Raw genomic sequence first — 20,161 nt, forward strand, 5'->3', positions numbered from 1 at the left:
CCCCCCCCACCCGAGGCTGCTGCCCCCCCAACTCAGTTTTCTTGTATGCAAACACAAAGTATTTAATAAGGATTCATCTGAAAAATATGACAAGATATTTTATTTGAATTCTGCGACCCCACGATAATGGCCGATGTTTTCAGATTGTTTTTACATTTGTGTACTTTACAGTAGTTGAAACAATGGTTTCATTATTTATAGCAGTACACATAAATCTATAGGCTACAATAACGTTGTATGTTGACGTTCATCAGACCACAAATTGTGAAAATCCATTAATAATTGACATTCAATATATTAGGGGCAAAAAAAAAAAAGTTTTTTTTTTTTTTTAAAGTTAATCGGCCGATTAATCGATACTTTCTTTTCTGTCTCGCTCCCGAAAAAAAAAATCCCTATTAGGTGGGGCCCTCATGTCAAGTGCAGAAAAATACTAAAATACCCACCAAAGCTCAGCACAGTCAGACGAGGCCAGTCAATGTGATTGTTTTTCCTTCTGCGTATGCCAGTTGTAAGACCAAACAAAGTCTTCGGATACGAAGCAGAATTTGTAGCGCTCACTAGCAAAAGGACGTTACCTTACGCTTGTTTCTCGTTGAATTTGATCCTTCCAGGTTTTGATGACCGAGACACGGACCTGTTTTTGTGCGACACCAACACGTGCAAGTTTGACGCCGAGTGCCTACGAATTGGGAACATGGTGACTTGCATTTGTGACTTCAAGGTAAGATCCCTAAACAAGCCTGCTACTATTTTCTTTTGCTTACTTTTTCCATTTTTGGAGGAGACCAGCAGCATGTTCTGCCACTTTGTTATGTCTTCAGTTGATCGATCTATATATTTTCCCCCCCGTTTTTTATTTTGGGGTGTGATTCATGCTAAAAATTCTGCTAAAACTCCCAAATGAGTTGAGTTGTGTCTCGTGGGGGGGGAATCATTCATCTACGTAAGGGAAGCGCTGCCATGTCGGGCAAAATCGTCATCGGCTGCAGGCCGGAAGGAAGTGATGTCACAGATGCTGTTGCGTCTGGCCCTGCTGCTCTTAAATTGTGACGGCTGACAGATTGTTGAGACTGATGGATTTAATCATTCCGTCCCATGTGCTGAGATAGAAAACATGCAGCAGCCATCAGGGGAAGAGTAAAAAGCGTTGGACATCAACTTCCTGATGCAAATGAGATCCACAAAACAAAATGCAGACTGACTCACAATTCTGCAAATGCATGTCGATGATAACGTTTGCCATGACTTGTCTGTCTCGTGTCTATATTTGATAAGTGTAAGTGCGTCTTACACAAGGTGCGCCGGGAACAGCAATAATTTGACACCGCTGATTTATGTTATCAAAAGTCCTGCAATCGTCGTCAATATTTTACATACACTTCCCCTTGTTATCTAACATGGCCCAATCCGTCCACTTTAAACATCAGAGTATTGGTGGGGGGTGTCTGGTCGGTGCTGGATTTCACCTTCCTTGGTTTTCTTCGGTCCCCTCGGGTCTCCTGGTGTTCGGTTTAGGTGAACGGTATGAGATTTTTTCTAATAGGTTTTCTGGTGAGCTAACAAATACACGCACGCACGCACGCACGCACATACTCACCCACACACACACACAAAAAAAATAATAATAATAAAAATAAAAATAAAAAATAAAAAAATAAAAGAGCAATGATGATGACATTTCCGAATGAACAATACTGAGCTCTTAAAAAATAAAAAAAATAAAAAATAAAAAGAAACATCAGAGTATTCAGAAGCTGCATATAAATCGAATTTGGTGTAAAAAAAAAAAAAATCGATCTTTCTGAGCTGAACCTGTGAGTTGGAGTACCGCGACCTGAAATCAGCCGGATCGAAAGCCATCGTCCCGATTGGAAATAATTACCCCTCGGAAAGCAAAAGCGCCGGCATTAAATGAGGCCCGTTTATGGCTTCTCGTGAACCCCCGCGTCGCCGCCACGGACCGCCGTACTCTGCCGCAGTCGTAAACAACCTTGACACTGATGAGGCCGAAGACTGAAAGGAGCTCGTTAATAACATCAATCCTAGAAACTGTGCTATTCTTGATAATGGCTCGTACTTAACTTTATGACCAGAACTATAAAAAAAAATAAGTCAGCAAGCTAGTCGCTGGGTATTGATTGGCACAACGTTTGCTTTTGAGACACGCAATGCATGTCTCGGTATGAATGAAGACGCCGAGTTCTGTTGATGTGACACATTTCCTCATCTGGTTTTTTTGTTCATTATCCGCACATCAGTACGACGAGGCACGTCGACACCCCATTGGTCACCTGCTTTTTATCGCGCTTTCATATTTGAGATCAAAGATCGAAATGAGATGAGCGAGCACTGGAGAAGAATGACATTACAGCGGCATTTGTCTTTTAGGAGATCTTACGCCGATAACGCTATCAGGTGGTCTCAGGCAATCAGAAGACCGTATGAGAATGTATAAGTTAAAACCACCGGTTCATGGAAAACACAAGTGGATATCTTTATTCTTTACATCAAATCATGTGGGACCTTTTTTTTTTCTTTTTTTTCTTTTTCTTTTTGCTAGCCAGTGTTGGAAATAATAAGCATGGCATATAAATAGGTCCAGGCTGTATTTCCTCAAGTCAACACTTTATTCACCACTGTCAGATAAAATATTCTATTCCAGCTCCTGCAGAGATGAAACGGTAGGAAGATTTCAAACTGGGGATTATCGTGAACCAAAATGATCACGTTATCGGTATCACTGAGACACAAATCATTTTGAACATGCATAAACTTTTTGCACATGCAGACTTGTAAATGGCAGCAATTGAAATGAATTTCGCTGCATGCCAGGTCCCAAGTTAATCATGTGACAATGCTCTCTTTCTTATCGGTCACAAGAACGTTAACGGGTTCGTAGTTAGTTGTTCGGACTGGCGGCTGATATATTGCAATCGACCAAAGTGCTGTCAACTGACTGACTTTGTGCGAGAGGCGGAGTACAAGCTTGGCGGGATTTGATCTTCGGCTATCCTACTGAAAATGATATCAAATAATCGAGTATTGGGAATAAAATAAAATATATCTATATATTTTTTTGCTTGTTTAAAGAACAATTATAAATACGGAACCAAAAACACATCTCCACTTAATAATGACCAATTGGGTTTCATTTGTAGATAATCATATTTTTTTTACTTAATTATTTATTTTTTTGCTTAGTAGCTCACTGTTAATAAAAGTACAGAAGTAATAATAATAATAATAATAATAAAAATACATCATATTTATATGGCACTTTTTATTTTTAAGGCAACGGCAACTCCGTCAGCTCAGCTTACACGGGGCACTTGTTTAGCGGCTAGCTGCTAGCCGCTAACACTGAAGCCGCTAATAAACACTGGCAACAGATGCCGTAGCCAAGTCAGCTATTAATTACTCGGGGACTTGTTGTCCCCCAACATGGATGCAGTAGAAAAGCAACCATTCGCATCTCAGGACAGGCATGAGTCTTCGGTTAAACGAGTTAAGACATTTGAGAAAACCCACGGGAAGCAAGGAGAGAACTGACAAATTCCATACGGGAAGGGACCTTCCGACTTGGATGTCGTTTCACAGCACCGGCCGCTAATTGGAAAATTGAGCCGGCTACAACACGGCAAAAATAACGAATACAAAGAGGAGCCGCCGACAGAGTCGTTTACTCTCAGAGACGCTAAACACACTATTAACTATAATAAAACAATACGCGCAATGCTAGCCATTTCATATTTTATCCACGAGCCGTTTCATCCCTAATATCTACTATTAGCTTGTTTCATATTGTGAATTAATCTATGGATGAGTGTGCCCCTTTTCCTTTTGCAAGAACAAATTGAGAGGACGAGACATGCGAGGGAGTCGCTGAAGAGAAAGTGAGTTTGATGTGCCGGAATCAATGGAGGTCATTCACTGCAAAGATGAATTAGATTCACCTCACACCGACTCCCACCACACTTTCTCCCCTCCAGTCAAACCGCGATCTTGTGTCCTCTCATTTGGGGGTTCTAAAAACTTTCAGGGTCCACGGAAACCTGACAGACGTCAAATGTTTCCATGTAACGCTCACAATGCTAATAATACGAATCAAACGTAACACGTGACGAGTTCAAAGACAAAAGCAGATGATCTCCATTTTATGTGACTTTGGTCAAATCGGCTTTTTGACATTTTTTATTTCTGATTTCCAGGTCAAAGCTAATCATTTGTTATTTAGGGCATTATACATTAATCTAGATTAAGCTAAAGTTAGTTTTGATGTTGAAAAAGTCTTTCAATGAGGTCCTTGGTGTTGTATCGCAAAAGCAGAAAATTCCAAGAAAATGTTGACCTTTCTGTAACATTACACTGAAATGGTGACTACAAGTATTAAATGAGCATTTTATTCAGGTGAGTCTACTAAAACTAAACTACCGTCTGTTGACTCACCTTTAATTTATAGTCATCCTTAATCGTAACCCTTCAAAGTCACTCTTCGATGTTCTCTGTATTAAAATACGTATGGCGCTTGTCCTTTTCTGAAATACAAGCTTTATTTTCGAGTTTTACATGATTGTGGTTTGGTTTTGTAGGGTTCGGAAACACTAACACTGAACGCCGGCTTTATTGTCGTCTAAATGATGTTTGTCAGCTTTTGCGCTTCAACTCGTCATGTTTGACCCCGAAGGCCAAAATGGGACGATAAACATTAGAATGTTACAATAGGAAATGTACATTTTGTTTCAGTAAAGTTGACTTAAAAAAAGAAGTCATACTCTTTATAAGAAAGACGACATATTTTGTTGGAATAAAAAGGTCATCCTAATCTTAAGAGAAACTTGCATTTTTCAATTAACATGAAGTTGCATTATTACAATGATAGTCAAATTTTAAAAATAAACTTAAAAAATACAGCTTTATTCTCGTAAGATGCCATTATTCGAAAAAAAAAAAACTTTATTGATGTCAGGATTTCCTATTTTGTGCGGTGATGATGATACATCCCAAACATTGGTGATTATTTCAAATGCCCAAAGGTAGGGAGGACCCTTTAATTCTGTGAATTCACATTCCAGTTGTCACTGGGAAATTGTCTTGAATTTTTTTTTTAAAGGTTTTATTTGTACATGAAAAATAATGAAGTTATCAAATTAATTCTGGACAAAATTTTTACGTTTCACTGCTGAAAATGGCTCAATAAATCAAGTATCCCTTTAAACAGGAAGTGAAGGAGAAGATTTGAAGATCATGTAGAAAAAGCGCGGCCACGTGTAATGAACAGTTAAAGACAAACAAGAGTGGCAAAGAACTAAATATTGGACTATAATGAACTGAATTTTGTTTGTTTGTGTACGTTTAAATTGCTAGTAAACGAGGACAAGCTTTTAACAAGCAGTTTTTTTTTTTATGCATATGCTGACTGTTTTTGTACATTTCCACAAACTAGCACATTCCCTACATTTGAATAGCAGACATGCATGCGACGCTCTGGCTGGTGGGCAGATTAGCCCATTTTAATTTATGTAAACCCTCTCGACTTTGCAGTCAGGGAAAGTTGAATGGGAGCTTCTTTTAAACATGGCTCCGCGTGTCCTGCCTGACATCCGAATACGCGTCGGGCTTCTTAATCTCAGCCACGCTTGCATTTCCACCGATCGACGAGATAAAGCAATGTTTTTGGGCCGCGCGTGTTGTTTTCGCTGTGGCCGCCATTCCATTCCCCTCTGAGGTCTGTTCTCAAATTATTTCCTGAAAGCTTTGTAATGTTGGGCTTGTGAGGGCCGAAGCTCTCTGCACTTCAAAGAGCTCGTGTTGCTTGACGTGATGTCGATGGTGCGAGCGCAAGGCCAGCATGTCCTTCATATTTCATTGAACAAAAGGCTCTGAGGGAAAAATAAATAAATAAATTGACTACGTATGATGCGCAAAAAGCTCATCGTATAAGAAAGAAATCCACACAAAGCCGGTGGGTTTATGACAGCTAATTTGAAATAATAAAACACCTCCTATTAAACAGTTTCACACGGGCCGAGCTGATGGGGATAGCAGCTTCTGACGCAGACCTCACTCCATATATTTGCATTCATTTATCATCTTTTTATCGGGACTGAGTGTTTGTGTGTAGCGGCAAATTTATGACCTGGGCCAGGCCCGTAAAAATGTCTCGACACGGAACGGCGAGGAGCACGGCAAGCACTCACCTCAGATGACGTTGTGTTGCTTGAAAGTGGCAGATCTTTGCCCAGCCTAGCCGCCAAGGTCAGGGGCGGAGAAACTCTGCGGAGGAGCAGTTGTTTTGTAAGTTCACTTAATTGTGACACCACAATGGGGAGAAATTCAGACGCGGCGGCTACGTTTTACATGCAGTCAATATTCAGGTTAAGGTCAACGTTCCGTTTTCTGTAACATTGGGAATAATCGGTTTACATGCGTGAGCGGACAAGTTACTCCCGCCCGTATACATATCGATACCCCATGTAAAGGCTTTGTGAGAAATAAGCGGAAAACAAAAGGTTCTTCCCACTTTATGGGAAACTTTTAAAAAATTCTATATTTCATTTATATATCTAACACAGCCTTGGAGATATGATCTTATTTCATAACAAAGCTTAGTCACATCTGACATCCTCCTTCCAAATGAAACGAATGGAAATAACATTTTCTTTTTCACACTGCTCTGTTATGTTGAACTTCATAAAAAGATCACCAATGATAGAATTCAAAAGAATGTAGATAATTAAAACCAGTTTTGCTTGAATTCAATGGGCACGGGGACAGCATACGACACACATACGGATATTCTTAGATAACCCGAGACGGTCACAGCTCTTCAGCAAGCCGCAGCATGTTGTGCTCATTCTTCAAAAAAGGAATTATCGGTTTGAAGCTTCAGCGTTTGTGTTCAAATATCCAAACCTTAAAGAGTGACGCCACTGCGACAGCCGCGCCATTTGTTAGCATGTCAATGACGTTTTGCATTGTTAGCATTATGCTAACCGGACTTGTGGTTGTTTAAAATACATGCATAGGTAATTATCTTTGTTTGATGCTTACTTTGAGAGTAAACTTCAAGTGGGAGGGGCAACTAGCAGTTTGAAGCAACTTTTTTTTTTTCTTTTTTTTTCCCAGATGAATTACTCACAAAGCTGCCAAACTGTTGCCTGTCGTGAGGCGACTTGATTTGACTCCACTTCCACCATGGAGCGCTTGTTTCTGGAATTCTTACTCACAAGTCAAAGCAATAATCATCCCAAAGAGGTTTTTATCCCGACTAACTCTTAAGTCAGCTTGTGTCTCAAGGCAGCACTGTAATTAAAATCAAGAATTAAGTTGTGTAAAACCGGTTTGGTTTTCAACACCGTGTGTTCATTTATTAAGCTTCAAGGAGCTAATCAGCAGTTTAATTAGCTTTCGTTAGAATATGTTCATACAGGCAATAAAAAAACAATTTTCCATAATATGACCCTTCATCTTAATCTTTGCCACAACAACATTCCAAGTCAAGAATGAATGTTTGTTTTTGTCTTTGACATCCCACAATTATTCTAAAAACGCCTCAAGAAGCTAATCAAGTGTTGTTTTATTGGATTTAGTTGACTACGCAGAACATGATTGAACTAAGCAAGTGAATGCATTTGAGAGGCGTTGAGTTGACTCATAAATCACCGTGTACTGTTTGTCGAGGCGAGATGAGTGGTCAGCGCAGTGAGTCGTTTCTCATCAGCGGAGGCCTTCTGGCAGAGATCGCTGTCTTCTCACCGCTTCCTCCCGCTGTTGATTGCGCAATTATCATTACTTGGCTCTTTGATGAAACCCTTTCTCCCGTGATTAACTAATTCTATAAATTACTCTGTGGAAATTCCTACTCCGGAGCCAAACGAGCAAGTCAGGATGTCGAATCAGCAAACACATCAGTTCTGTGTGGAAATAAGTAACAAGTACCATTGCGATGGAGGATTAAATTGCCAAAAGCTTTTTGTTTTTTTGAGATACAAGCTGTCGTTTGGCCATTTTTTTACTTTGACCTGTGACCAATCATTTCAAATGCAAGCATTCGATGGTGGCTGTGTACTCAACTCACTTCACACAAGCAGCAGTTTGACAGCAATTGTTCAAAAACAGGCTTCAAGTGTCCCCCCCCCCCCCCCCCCAAACAAACACTTACAGTTGAAGTTTACTCTTATCTAACTAAACGGAAAACAGAATTAATTATCGGTTGCCTATACACACACAAAAGAGTCTCAAGAACCCTTGCAAACTGAACAGGAAGTCGGCCATTTTTTGTTTGAAGCAGACATTTCGGGTGAATTCCAGGTTGTGGTTAATAGGTAACGCGCCCAAATGAGCCCCCACCAGAAGCAGGTGCCCTGGACAGATGGCCAACGCTAAATCATAATACATTTTTGCCGACGCCATCTAATGTGGGCGGAGCATGGCGTCAAAGTGAGATCAGTTCCGAAGATTGGCCAGGAAAAACAGGTTGCGTGAGGTCCCCGTTCATCACTGCTTGCCTTGCGGCTTTCATTCTAATTATTTTCCAGTGATGGATCGAGCCGACGACAAAGACGGAGAAGGTGGAGAAAATTGCGCCTCTCCTGAAAGATCCAGCAAGTGTGTCAGCTCCTCGGTGACTCTGAGCCAGGCTGTCAGACACCATTACAGAAAAGCTCGTCTCCCGTGACTTGGCTGGGGAGATTCCGTAGGGACGAGCGGCCCAGGTCCTAATCAAGAGAAGACTGCCAAAGCGATCAAACGGCAAAGGCGCATGCCAGGCAACCTCCAACCGTCTGTCTCCCCCATTACTCCCAACCTGTCTTTTCCTCTGCCTGACTCGAACAAACGGCTCATCCTTGCCGGTCTCTGGTGCTCGGCTGCTGTGACTTTGTCTTTGCAACCGTTGTGATCAGTGTTTGGAAACAAGACAGCATCGAGTAAGAGTTTGTCACTTAGCCGGACAACACTTCCAATTCCGCTGTCGCGGGAATTGGGCTTGGCTTAAGCTCCACGACGGGATCCATTGAGGCACAGTGTTTGTCTTTTTTTGGTTGATGTGCTCTGTATAACAAAGTCAGAAATAATTGGAACTGAAAGAAGAGTGAGATGAATATTGTTGCTGACCGTTGTGTCAGAAAGAATTCCCTTTGTGGGGCATACCTTGTTTCCCGCTGGGAAGAAGGCTGAAGGCCAAGCCTCAGAAATACCGCTATTACAACTTTTATTTTAGAAACATGAACATTTTCCATTTCTTGCCAAAGCACTTCAAAAAAAGAAGAAGCATTGAAAGAGAGCAAATTTACGCCAAGGCAGTCTAGTGTTCTCCTTAATACCCGTAATATCCATAATCCTGTTGACAGGAAGGAAAAGCTAACACTTTTTTTCCCACCATGTTTAATTGATTTTGCCCTGTTTAATGGTCTATTTGTAGGCCAGCACATGTGTACATTCATCCATGTCCTCATTAGGGTCACAAGTGAGCTGGAGACGATCCCAGCTGATTTTGGAAAGAAAAGCAGGATACACCCTGGAATGGTTGCCAGCCAATCGCGGGGCACACAGAAAAAAAATAGTTCATACTCACATTGGACTATTCTTCAAGAGAGGTCAATTAACGAGGACCAAATTAGGACCGGAATTGGGGCAGACTACAGCCAAAATACAACAACACTCGAGCCAGTCTAGGAACAGTTTAGGACCAGACTGCTGCCACACTCAGAACAGGCTCGGACCTGAATCTAATCGTACTAGTGCCAGTCTAGACGCAGACTAGTACCAAACTATAACCAATGTAGAACCAGACTAGTACAAGACTAGAAGAAAATAGTTCCAAGCGAGGACCTGGCTAGGACTGGATTAGAACAAGTTAGGACCAGACTAGGAACAGAGACGAATCAGACAAATGCCAGTCAAGTATTAGGCAATGACCATACTCTTCTATGATTCATTTCCTGAACCACTTATCCTCAAACCAGATTAACACTAGATTGGTGCAAGAGTAGAACCAGAATAGTTAGAAAATACAAATCAGATTAGAATTTGGCTATAGGACCAGGTTAGAACAAAAATAGTGCAGACTAGAATGGGACAAGTACCAGACGAGAACAAGTCTATAGCCACAGTAGTACCGGACGGATCATTGGCTTTATTGATTTCACTTAACATGTAACTAAATGAAGTCTTCCCATGCATGTTTTGGAATACGGGAGGACCTGAACACCAAACCTTAGACTGAGAGGCAGACGTTCTAATTACGAGCTCGTCGAGCTGCATTGTTGTTTGTCAGTGCTTTCATGGAGCTCACATAGACATGCAACAGTTCCTGCAATCCGTCTGAAGCTCAGACTGTTCCAACAGCTAATTTAGACCGCAGTGACGGCTCCCCACCTAAATTACACATCCAGATGGCCACCTTCCTTCTTTATGTCTATCTGCCCGTCCATCACATTTTGTCTTACTGCATCATGTATTTAAAGAACTTTCCTACCTTTTTAGCTATTGGCGAGTTGGTGTACCCCTTCTGGCTTTCCTTCCATAAAGGTGATTTTCACAGTTGACGACTGTCTGACCTTTCTGATGTGAAATGTCCTCCATATTCGTTTCTAAATGAAGACATTGTGTTAAACATTGAACACAATTTCTTCGGTTGTGGCTGAAATGAATTCTGCGAGGTCGTGGTGTCCTTGCTAGCCTGATAGGCCAGATGGTTAGTTTCATAAAACTGTTTCACAAATTGGCTGAGGAAAGAACTGATAGGAGCTCTTTTAATAAGGACGATGGTTTGTTTTGGAAATGTATATTTGAAGCCAATTAGAAAAACAAATGAAAAGCCAAATAAACAAGTATTTGTTTTCAGTGGAAATCATTAGTAGCACAGATCCATTAGCTGCTGCCTCATAACTTCCTGGACCAATTTTTACAAATCCAGCTGCATTGCAAAGTTTGTGTCCTTGAACTTTAATCAGTTTTAAATGGACATTATTTTGAGGTTAATGGAGTACCTCGAAGGCTTTTACAAGACTGAGACAGATGGACATCCAGTCTTAAAAAAAAATAAAACACCTCTGGCTACAGCTGTGGCCAAACTGGAGGTGTGTTGAAATGTGAGCATTACGATCCTCGTGAATGGAGGATTTACTGCTGGCTTCATGCGTTATACTGCACATAGTTACCTAATACACGGGGGAGTGAGTTAAAATTAATGACGGTAGAAAGGTGGAGATCATCTCAACTCAACTCAGAAGGAATGCCATTTGATATTTCTTTAAGGTTGCCAGGGCAGAAGAAACAATCAGTGGGGATGCAGATTTTTGATGGGAATTACACTGCATGGTTCAAGTGACACAATTCAGATTTTTTCTACTTCCAAGTGGAGCAGTTGACATGGCCTCTTCCAATTTTGGATACAAATCTGATGTGAATTGTAATTTGAACTTTTGCTGGTTATTTCATGTGTTTGATATGTCATCACAATTGTACCAAATGTATCACTTAAAAAAAAAAATAGACAGGATTGGATGAAATTAGAATTAGACACTTGGACCTGCAGTGGAATTCCAGCCTCTGTGGGAATGACTGAATTTCGGAGGTGGGAATTCTGTCCGTACTGACGGATGGTACATCAGTCCATTACTGACAGCCACCCATTTTGCTGGCAAATGATGGAAAACTTTGAAAAAACTGCCGGATTAAGCACTGACGGAAGCGGATTTTTGTCTGTCACCGGAATCGTCACTAAGTACTGAGTACATTCCGTCACTGATGGACTCCCATTTCACTGTCGACTAATGCTAAGTCCAGTCCGAATCTGAAGTATCGCGACGCGCCGTGGTTAATGGTGGTCGTGTTATTACTTTGGCTGCTAAATGCTATTTTGGTTGAAACGTCAACAGCTGAACAAGTCAACTGTACTCACCAAATACGCCAACTTCCTCACCTCCCCATTCTCTAAGTCTTTCCTTTCGTTTATTTTTTACATTGTCGCAGCTGGTAAAGGAAGCTGGCTGTGTTGTATGCCTAGCGATGGCGGAAGCGTGGTGAAAATAGTGGCGGACTGACAAAGACCCATTTGGTCGGCTACAAATAACGACGGACTGACGATGACGGACAGGTGGTCCGGCCGCTGGCAAATGACAAATGATAGACCAGCAAAAATTACTGACGCGCCCACCTCTGCTGTATTGATAGTTCAGACGGAACGAAGGGTCAAAGCCGAACTCCAAAAAGCCTCCCGAGCAGCCAATCGGAGGCCTCTAGGACACGAGGGTCCATCTCATGTCTTGAGCCACAGGTGATCTCTGCCACCACCAGAAGCCCAGAGACGTCTTTGTGTCAGAGTTGATAAAGCCGCAGCTTTGATAAGTGCGATGAGGCGTAAGTGAAGCTTGTGCCTCGGGGGGGGGGGGGGGGGGGGGGGTGTCCGGCCAACTCAAGAGGACTCGTAGCGTGGAATAGCAAACGGCGTTGTTGAGAACGAGCACACCGAGGGGCTCATCAGAAGTGGAACGTGCCGGGGCGGTGCCGCCTCCAATCCTCCGAGGCCAGCCCCAGTTTTATGGAGATATTTATTATTGATAGAGGTGGATGATAGCCATGGGAGGAATTGCATAATCTAGAGCCGCCTAATGGCTCCAGGAAATGGATCAGGCTGTCAGTCAGGCTGCTGTGTGCATAAGGAACATGTGTGAGTGAATCTCTGTGTATGTGTTTGGCTGAAGCTGGTGAAATTATGCAGTTCTGGCAGCAACAGATGGAGCCAGTCACTCAACAGTGCTTGATATGCCACTCGGCTCATTATTTAGTGTAAAAATATAAATGTGATCGTGTTTGTGAAGAACTCAAAGGACGTTAAGGGCCACGGCGTCCTCCCAGGAAGGGAAAAGTAAATGTCATTGGCGTAGTGCGACGAGGAGGCTCGAGTGCAATTGTGCTTTCGGTCAAATGGTCAAAACGGAGATTTGATAGCCTTTATGGCTCAAATTTGTATTCCTCCAGATTGTGTTTTATCACACCCAAAAGTATTTGTTTAACAGCATATATCAGTCCTTCTTCTCTAACTGGAGTCAAGTGACTACACCCTGGACTGGTCGCCAGTGATAACCAGTTTAAACCAGTTCGTTTTTTCCCCCCTTTGGCCACTCAAAGAATAATAGGAGGCAAGCGTAACTTGCAAATTCTTCAACTTTCATTTATCAAACACACTCAACCAGTTGTTGCGGGGCAGGTTTGTAGAGTGGTCGTCTCCCAGCATGAAGGTTTTAGGTTCGATCCCCAACCCTTGTGGCCATGTTGAAGTGTCCTTGAGCAGGATACTGAACCCACAGTTGCTCTTCATGCTGCATCATTAGTAGGTAAAAAGAATAGTCGGTGGTCCTTTTTCAATATGAAGAACACAGAAAACGGTCTTGTGTACTCGCCAAATACAGTTTTCCTATGAACATACTCGAAAATGATCTTCCTAAGAAGCTACGTGTACTTGTTAATTTCCCTTCGGGAGTCCTCATCAACCAAAAGTTAGGATTATGAGGGCGTTTTTTTGGAAAGAAAATGATTCCCCTGTAAGAGCTCCTTGGACGAAAGAACTTTATGAAAAGAAGTTCTCGGGTGCAAAGGGGTCCCAGCGTGAGTATTTATGCAACATACGATGCAATTAATTTCCAAGTGAAAAGATGAGCGCACACTGAACTGAAACATGAAATGACATATCCTCTTGGCCAGCTTCATTAAAAGGCAACCGGTTGGAGTTCATCTCATCCCCGTGTGTGTTCTTTCCATCGCAAAGATCCATTTCAAGAAAGCATCCAAAGGTCACTTGGGGTCATTGTGTACCGCTTAGGGATCAGTGCCTTCCCATCCTCTCCAAAGAGTTTTTTCTGCAACGTCGGGAAATGCCAAAGTTGGTGAAATTCTTTCTATATATGCCACACATGCTGATGCAGCGATAGCAGTGCAGCCGAGCATTTCATTCCCCCCCCGTTTTATGTCAGGGTAAAGTCTGGGAAGCTTGAGCGGGAAAGTTCCCAAGAGTGTCCTTCAGCTGAATAAAATCTCTTTTCAGCAGTTCTGAGCCACTGGCTCTTCATGTGTAGGAGGATCGCGAGCTGGCACACATGCACAATGAGATGTAGACCAGTTTTGTTTTCCAATCTATTTGATACCTTTTTATTTTCTTTTGGATCTTTTGCTCGTGTCACTTTGGACGTTTGAATTCACGTCAATTCGGGTGAGATGCAATTGTTGCTAAATGCTATCAGATTATGTAGTGAAAAGTTGATGAAAATGAAACTGAAGCACGTATAGGTTTGCCGATCGGGGTGGAGGCATTCGCTCTCATTTTTGAGAGGCTTCGCGTTAAAAAGCATTCGCTGAATATGCGGAAGCACTTGGCGAAAGGTGGGCGTGTTCAACGACGGGACTTGACGGAGACGTCGACTGTTATAGTGACGTAGCAGGCCATCGTAATAAAATCCGAATGATGATAAACGACATTTATTCGAATATGCCCTTTGAATAACACAACAAAAGTCCTCGTTTCTGGTTTCATGGACTCTCTGTGTTTTGTTCAGCATCTCGTCTCCCCGCCGCGTCTAAAATTCCCCCCAGTTGCTGGGGAGCCAAGCTTTTGGCTCCACAGCAAAGTTTGCGCAAATGTACCACTCGCTGTCGGCGCCTCGCCTCACCGTTGCTGGGATAATTATGTATGTGTACTAATGAGCTCCGAGTCTCCAGCAGCTTGTTGTTTGAGGCGCATACCCACAGATTAGTCAAACATGGGAGTCATGTGAACGTCTTGCGGGCGTGCGGCTGTTTATTAGAAGAAGTCCAGACTGTTGTGATCTTCCTGATTTGATGGATATTTGTGTGCTCACAGCAGCTTGTGGTTGCGACGCTTTGCTTGGTAAGACGGCAAATAGCACTCTGTCATCAAAATCGTTTGAATTTCGCGTGCAACTGGCTGGCGACCATTCCGGGGTGTATACGGCCTCTTGCCGTCAAGTCAGCTGGGGGGGCCCTGAGGTGTTGCGCTTGCTCTGTTCCGGCGGGGGTCGACGGCTCCCCTCTTTGGTGGAGATTTTCATGCACGCCAGATCCACCACACCAGCATCGACCGAAACTCAGACACAATCGGTTTCCTCCTCAGGTCGTTGAATCGGTGGAGGCTGGCTGGTGTCCGCGGATCTCACGCGGCTTCGTCTGTCCTTCCTTCCTTTTCTCGGTCTCTCCTTTGGTCTCTTGAGGCCTCCCTGATTTTATGTTTTTTGGATTTGTTGGGGTCTGGATGTTTCTTGGGCTGGGGAGGAGTTCTGGTGGGGGGTGTCTGGTCGGTGCTGGATTTCACCTTCCTTGGTTTTCTTTGGTCCCCTCGGGTCTCCTGGTGTTCGGTTTAGGTGAACGGTATGAGATTTTTTCTAATAGGTTTTCTGGTGAGCTAACAAATACACGCACGCACGCACATACACATACTCACCCACACACACACACACAAAAAATAAAAAATAAAAAAAAATAAAAATAAAAATAAAAAATAAAAATAAAAGAGCAATGATGATGACATTTCCGAATGAACAATACTGAGCTCTTAAAAAAGAGAAAAAAAAAAGTCAGCTGGGATTGGCTCCAACTCATCCACGACACTAAGAAGAAGCTATAGAAAAATGGACAAGAGAGATGGATTGAACGAGCTCCAAATTGTGGAAACAATTGGCAGGAAAATTGCTTGCCTGGCTGGCTTTGTCCTTCCATGATACACAAAATGTAGTGGCAATGTTTTCCTCAAATCGCTATGTTCAATCTATTTGTAATAACAAGGCTCGGATTAACATTGGTTTCACATCGCAGTTTGCAGGTATTTGGCGCCTCCTTTATTATCTTTTGCTTACTTTCGAGGCAGCGCTGTTAACTGAGTTTTGAGGGCTCCTGTTCCAAATCTGAAATAAACACTTCCACGTTTTTTTTTTTTTCTTAAATTAGCTCAAACGCTTATATCTTTCCAGTTGCTAGGCTAACAGCAAGATAGCTTAATGAGAATAAAAACACACAAGTAGGAAGAATAAAAAACGTTTGGGGGTTTACAACCTTGAAAGTCGGCCAATTGTTGGAGGGAGGTTCGGTTGGACGGGCGGCTAACTGATTTGTGTTTTGGCTTACCGAGTCGGATATGTTGTCATGTTTGCTTTTGCAGCCGTTTCGATGAGCTCCAACCTCCCAAATCCGCACACTGCTTTGCTCCGCCACACACGGTCACGCTCCCATGCCGTGCGCTCGCTCGCCACCAACGGGAAGTTCCCCTCTTTTGTCTTTTATGGCGTTGTTCTTTCTTGCTATACCAAAATTCCCTAAATGCCAAAATGATGTTGATCAAAATAATGTTTCAAGAACTTTAGCCTGAAATTAAGCAGGAAGTCAGCCATTTTGGTCTGAAGCAACCATTTTAGGCAAATTCCATCCCTCATCTACTTTGTTAGAAAGGTAGGAAAGAAGAAAAACAAAGCGCTCCAGACACCAGTTCACTGATTAACATGAAATTGGGTGGACATGTTTATCATAACAGAATGCATAAAAACATCTGAGAATGAACCGCAGCTCAGCCTGTTTATGGCCAATTGCAGCTTTATTTCCCATTCCTAATAGCACTTCGGGTTTTACCTTCGTCTCTCTTAATCCAGCGTTTACTCCCTTGCGATTTTCCTTTTGCATTCATTTGACACAGAACTGATTTCCACCCCCCCCCCCCCCCCCGCCCTCCTTTGTACAGCCCTGTCAGGCTGCTGGTTGGTCAGACACACAAGAACCACATCAGTGATGGGTCCGGTTACATCTTTGTTATGATGATTGTAACTTGTTATACAACTGAATTTGATGCTTTGGTTGGATTGGTGTGTCCCGCCTGCATTGTATGAAGAAAAACAACAGGTCTTGGCCGCAATCAATTCTCTGAACATTCCCCATGCCAACTTGTTAAGGGAAGGTAGACCCACAGCAGCCCCTGCAGGAGACTTGATGAAGAATTCAAATGACATAATTCATGCAAAAGGATCTGACATACAGTATGAGTGTGCCTCAAGGATATAGAACAAAGCACAGCATAGCCTTGGCTAGCGACGCCAGCAAGCTGTGTTCATGCATCTTCTTCACCTGCCATGTTCTTAGAGAAGTAGCCATGCGGTTGGCCGGGTTTTTGTCACGGCAAAAGTGCGGATCGATGTGCACGTGTGTGACTTGTGCCGTTCCTAAGCCAGCAGGCACATAAGGCCGTGCCATATGGCCCTGGCCAATAACCCCCACTTCCCTGTCTGGAGAGAATTATGGAAGATCAAATTCTCCTGCCCTCTGTTGATTCAACACTCCCCCCCCCCCCCCCCCTCAGCTAATTCCACACAACATCGCTGAAGAAGTGCAACATCACTGCATGCAGAAATTGTGTAAGCCAAAATTTGTAAAGTTAAATTGCAATCTGCCGTTGTGTAAATGTGGAATGTGCTATGTTAAGTATGCCTTAGTAGTATTAGTGGTAATATAAATCTTTTCTTTAAGATTCTAATTTCACATGATGATTATCATGACCAAAGTGATCAAAATTGTCGGTGTAGCACATTTTATACACAATGTGCATAAATAAAAGTAGAGGTACAGTGGTTATTTGATTAATCGACAACTAATAGATTATCAAATTAATCAATAGTTATTGATAATCGATGAATCTTTTAGATTGTTTTACTTAGGAAAACCATGATCAATATTTTTTTTTTGCATATTACAAGTTGTTATGAATCAAACCACCAACTGAATAGTAATTTGTTTATTTTTGTGTAATTTCTGCAGTCATTTTGAAATGTTTTTTTTTTTAAATAAAGGGACTGATATCAAAACATGTTTTTTTTGTTATCCAATTAATCAACAAAATAATGGACAGAGTAATTGATTATTGAAATAATTGTTAGTCATAGCCCAAATTAAAAGTACCTTTAAAAGCATTTACAAACAAAAGAGTTACAGACATTTAAGAATGACATGACTTATGAGTTTGTTTGTTTTTTATAGATTTTTTGCTTTGACTTGCGAGTACAGAATTGAGACACCAGCGCTGTATTGTGACAGTGAACTCAATTTGTTTCGCTGTTATAAATGAGGGTTCAAAAATAACTCTATTATGCTACAAGAATGCTACGGTTAAAATCAGGTTAAGTAAAGAGCAGGATGGTTGATCTGATTGTCCTACGGTTACATCAGTCAAAAAAAGACGTGCTATATCAATATGCTATTGTCATTCTTTGGATGAATTTGAAAACCAAATGGATGGAAACAACTTGAGGTAAAAAAAATAAAAAATAAATAGGCTGACATTTCTTTGAAAGGGTGATTGAACATCCAGGTCTGTCGCATCCATTGTGCGCTGATCAGATCATATACGAGACTCAAGTCAACTCCAAAGTGCGAGCTTGACAAGCAGCCGTAGTCTCTTTCTTGAAACCATTTGGGAGAAGCGTGTAGAGACCCTTCCCATCACAAAACTCTCATTTTAACCATAAAGGCTATCAGATGACAACGCTGAAAGAAATCAATGTTCTGTAGCCATCAAGAAAAATGCAGCAATCAAAGACTCCAGCGCTTCTGACACACACTATTACATGGAAAACCTTTGTTTCTATTTTCGTATTGTTTGCGGATACTACAGTGGGGCCCGTATGCAGAACACAGACAAGGAGAACAAAGCCCGGGATGGGAACAAAGGGCAGCCTAATGAATTCTGTGATAACAAGGTCAATAGTATTTGCGAGAAATGGCGGAGAGCAGGGCAAGGGCACGCGTGCAGGCACACTTTTGTCCATGGCGCGAGAGTGTGAGATGGGCAGAGCTGGCGGGAATTTGCATATACGTACAACAACACCAGATCGGACTGTGCCAGCGGCATTCGGGGCAATGAACACAACTGAATCAAAAACAAAAGAGCCCGAAAGAATGGCAGATCGCAGATTCACATCGGGAGTGAAAATGATTAAAGTTATCTGCATTGCTATGATATTGTTAAATGATTGTGTTGTAAAAGTGATTGCAAGATTTCAATCTGGCTTCACTTCACTAATCCCTCAGAGTCTCTGGCCAAAGCCACGGCTCGCACTTACGTGTGCTAAAAGGTGGCGTCGACGTTAGCCGCAGCTGCTTACGATCGGTACTCAGAATACGGAACCATAAAGAAGATACGCACAAAAGTACTTTATTAAAATAAAGCGAGTAAGAATAACAAACAACAGCAACAAAAGGTTGATGCGGAAAACAACCGACAGCAAAACCGAAACATTTAAGGTGGATGGACAAAGCCAAATAGAAAAATGCTACAGTAGAAAAAGAAAAAAGAATAAAATACTAAACGATAACAAAAGAACTCAGAAATAGTAAATAACGAAAGAATGATATCTAAACTACACAAATAATGAACACAGATGAGAAGAGCACACAGTTACACCCCCCCCCCACACACACACACACACCCACACCCACACACACACACACACACACACACCCCCACACACACACACACAAAGTAGTTTCTAAATTGCACAAGTTTGGAAAACAAGACCAGAGACAAACAAAAAGGTAAACAAATATATAACGTGCGAGAAAAAGGAACGGAACGGAACGGAAAAAAAAAAAAACGGAACGGAGAAAAAGGAAAAAGTATGAAGCGAAATGTGGACGAGAAAAAGCGCAAGATCAAATAAATGCAACAAAGTGTAAACAATAACCAGGAAAATGGGGGGAAAAACCATCTAGAGCATCTAACAGAAACATACAATCATGACATCTTGCATGACATTTTGTAAAGGAATGTTACGCAACCTCTATTTTTTTGGTCAGGGACGTCTCTGGATACGATAAACAACATGTCACACATGAGCAAGCCTCCACCTGAAAAACTATCACAGCACTTCTCCTCGGGCACGGTGCGAGCCAAATCCCAGCGTAGATCAAGGGATGAGGCGGTGGCGGGGGGGGGGGGGGGGGGATTTATATCAATATATTTTTTTGCAAACGAAGACGGTGTTAAAAGACTGACGCGGGGTTGTGTTGGGCATCTTTCCCTGGCGTTGCGTCACGCCTGGCATAAGCGCCGGTCTCGAGGTTAAGAGCGGCCCGAGCCAGATGGGCGAGCGCGTGAGCCGGCGAAGCC

The 20,161-nt window shown here is 42.3% G+C and overlaps 1 protein-coding gene across 1 annotated transcript in view; it reads left to right on the forward strand.

The window, feature by feature from the left end:
- The window catches only part of LOC147165045 (tomoregulin-2-like), a 95,969-nt gene that overhangs the window by 10,567 nt on the left and 65,241 nt on the right, over nucleotides 1–20,161 (forward strand). The window contains exon 2 of the mRNA XM_086091858.1: nucleotides 615–724. Within this exon, the coding sequence (XP_085947984.1) occupies nucleotides 615–724 (110 nt within the window). The remainder of the gene's footprint in view (nucleotides 1–614; nucleotides 725–20,161) is intronic.

The sequence above is a fragment of the Leptonotus elevatus genome, chromosome 12 (genome assembly GCF_054856555.1).
Source record: "Leptonotus elevatus isolate MCC_2025b chromosome 12, RoL_Lele_1.0, whole genome shotgun sequence".
Lineage (NCBI taxonomy): Eukaryota > Metazoa > Chordata > Actinopteri > Syngnathiformes > Syngnathidae > Leptonotus > Leptonotus elevatus.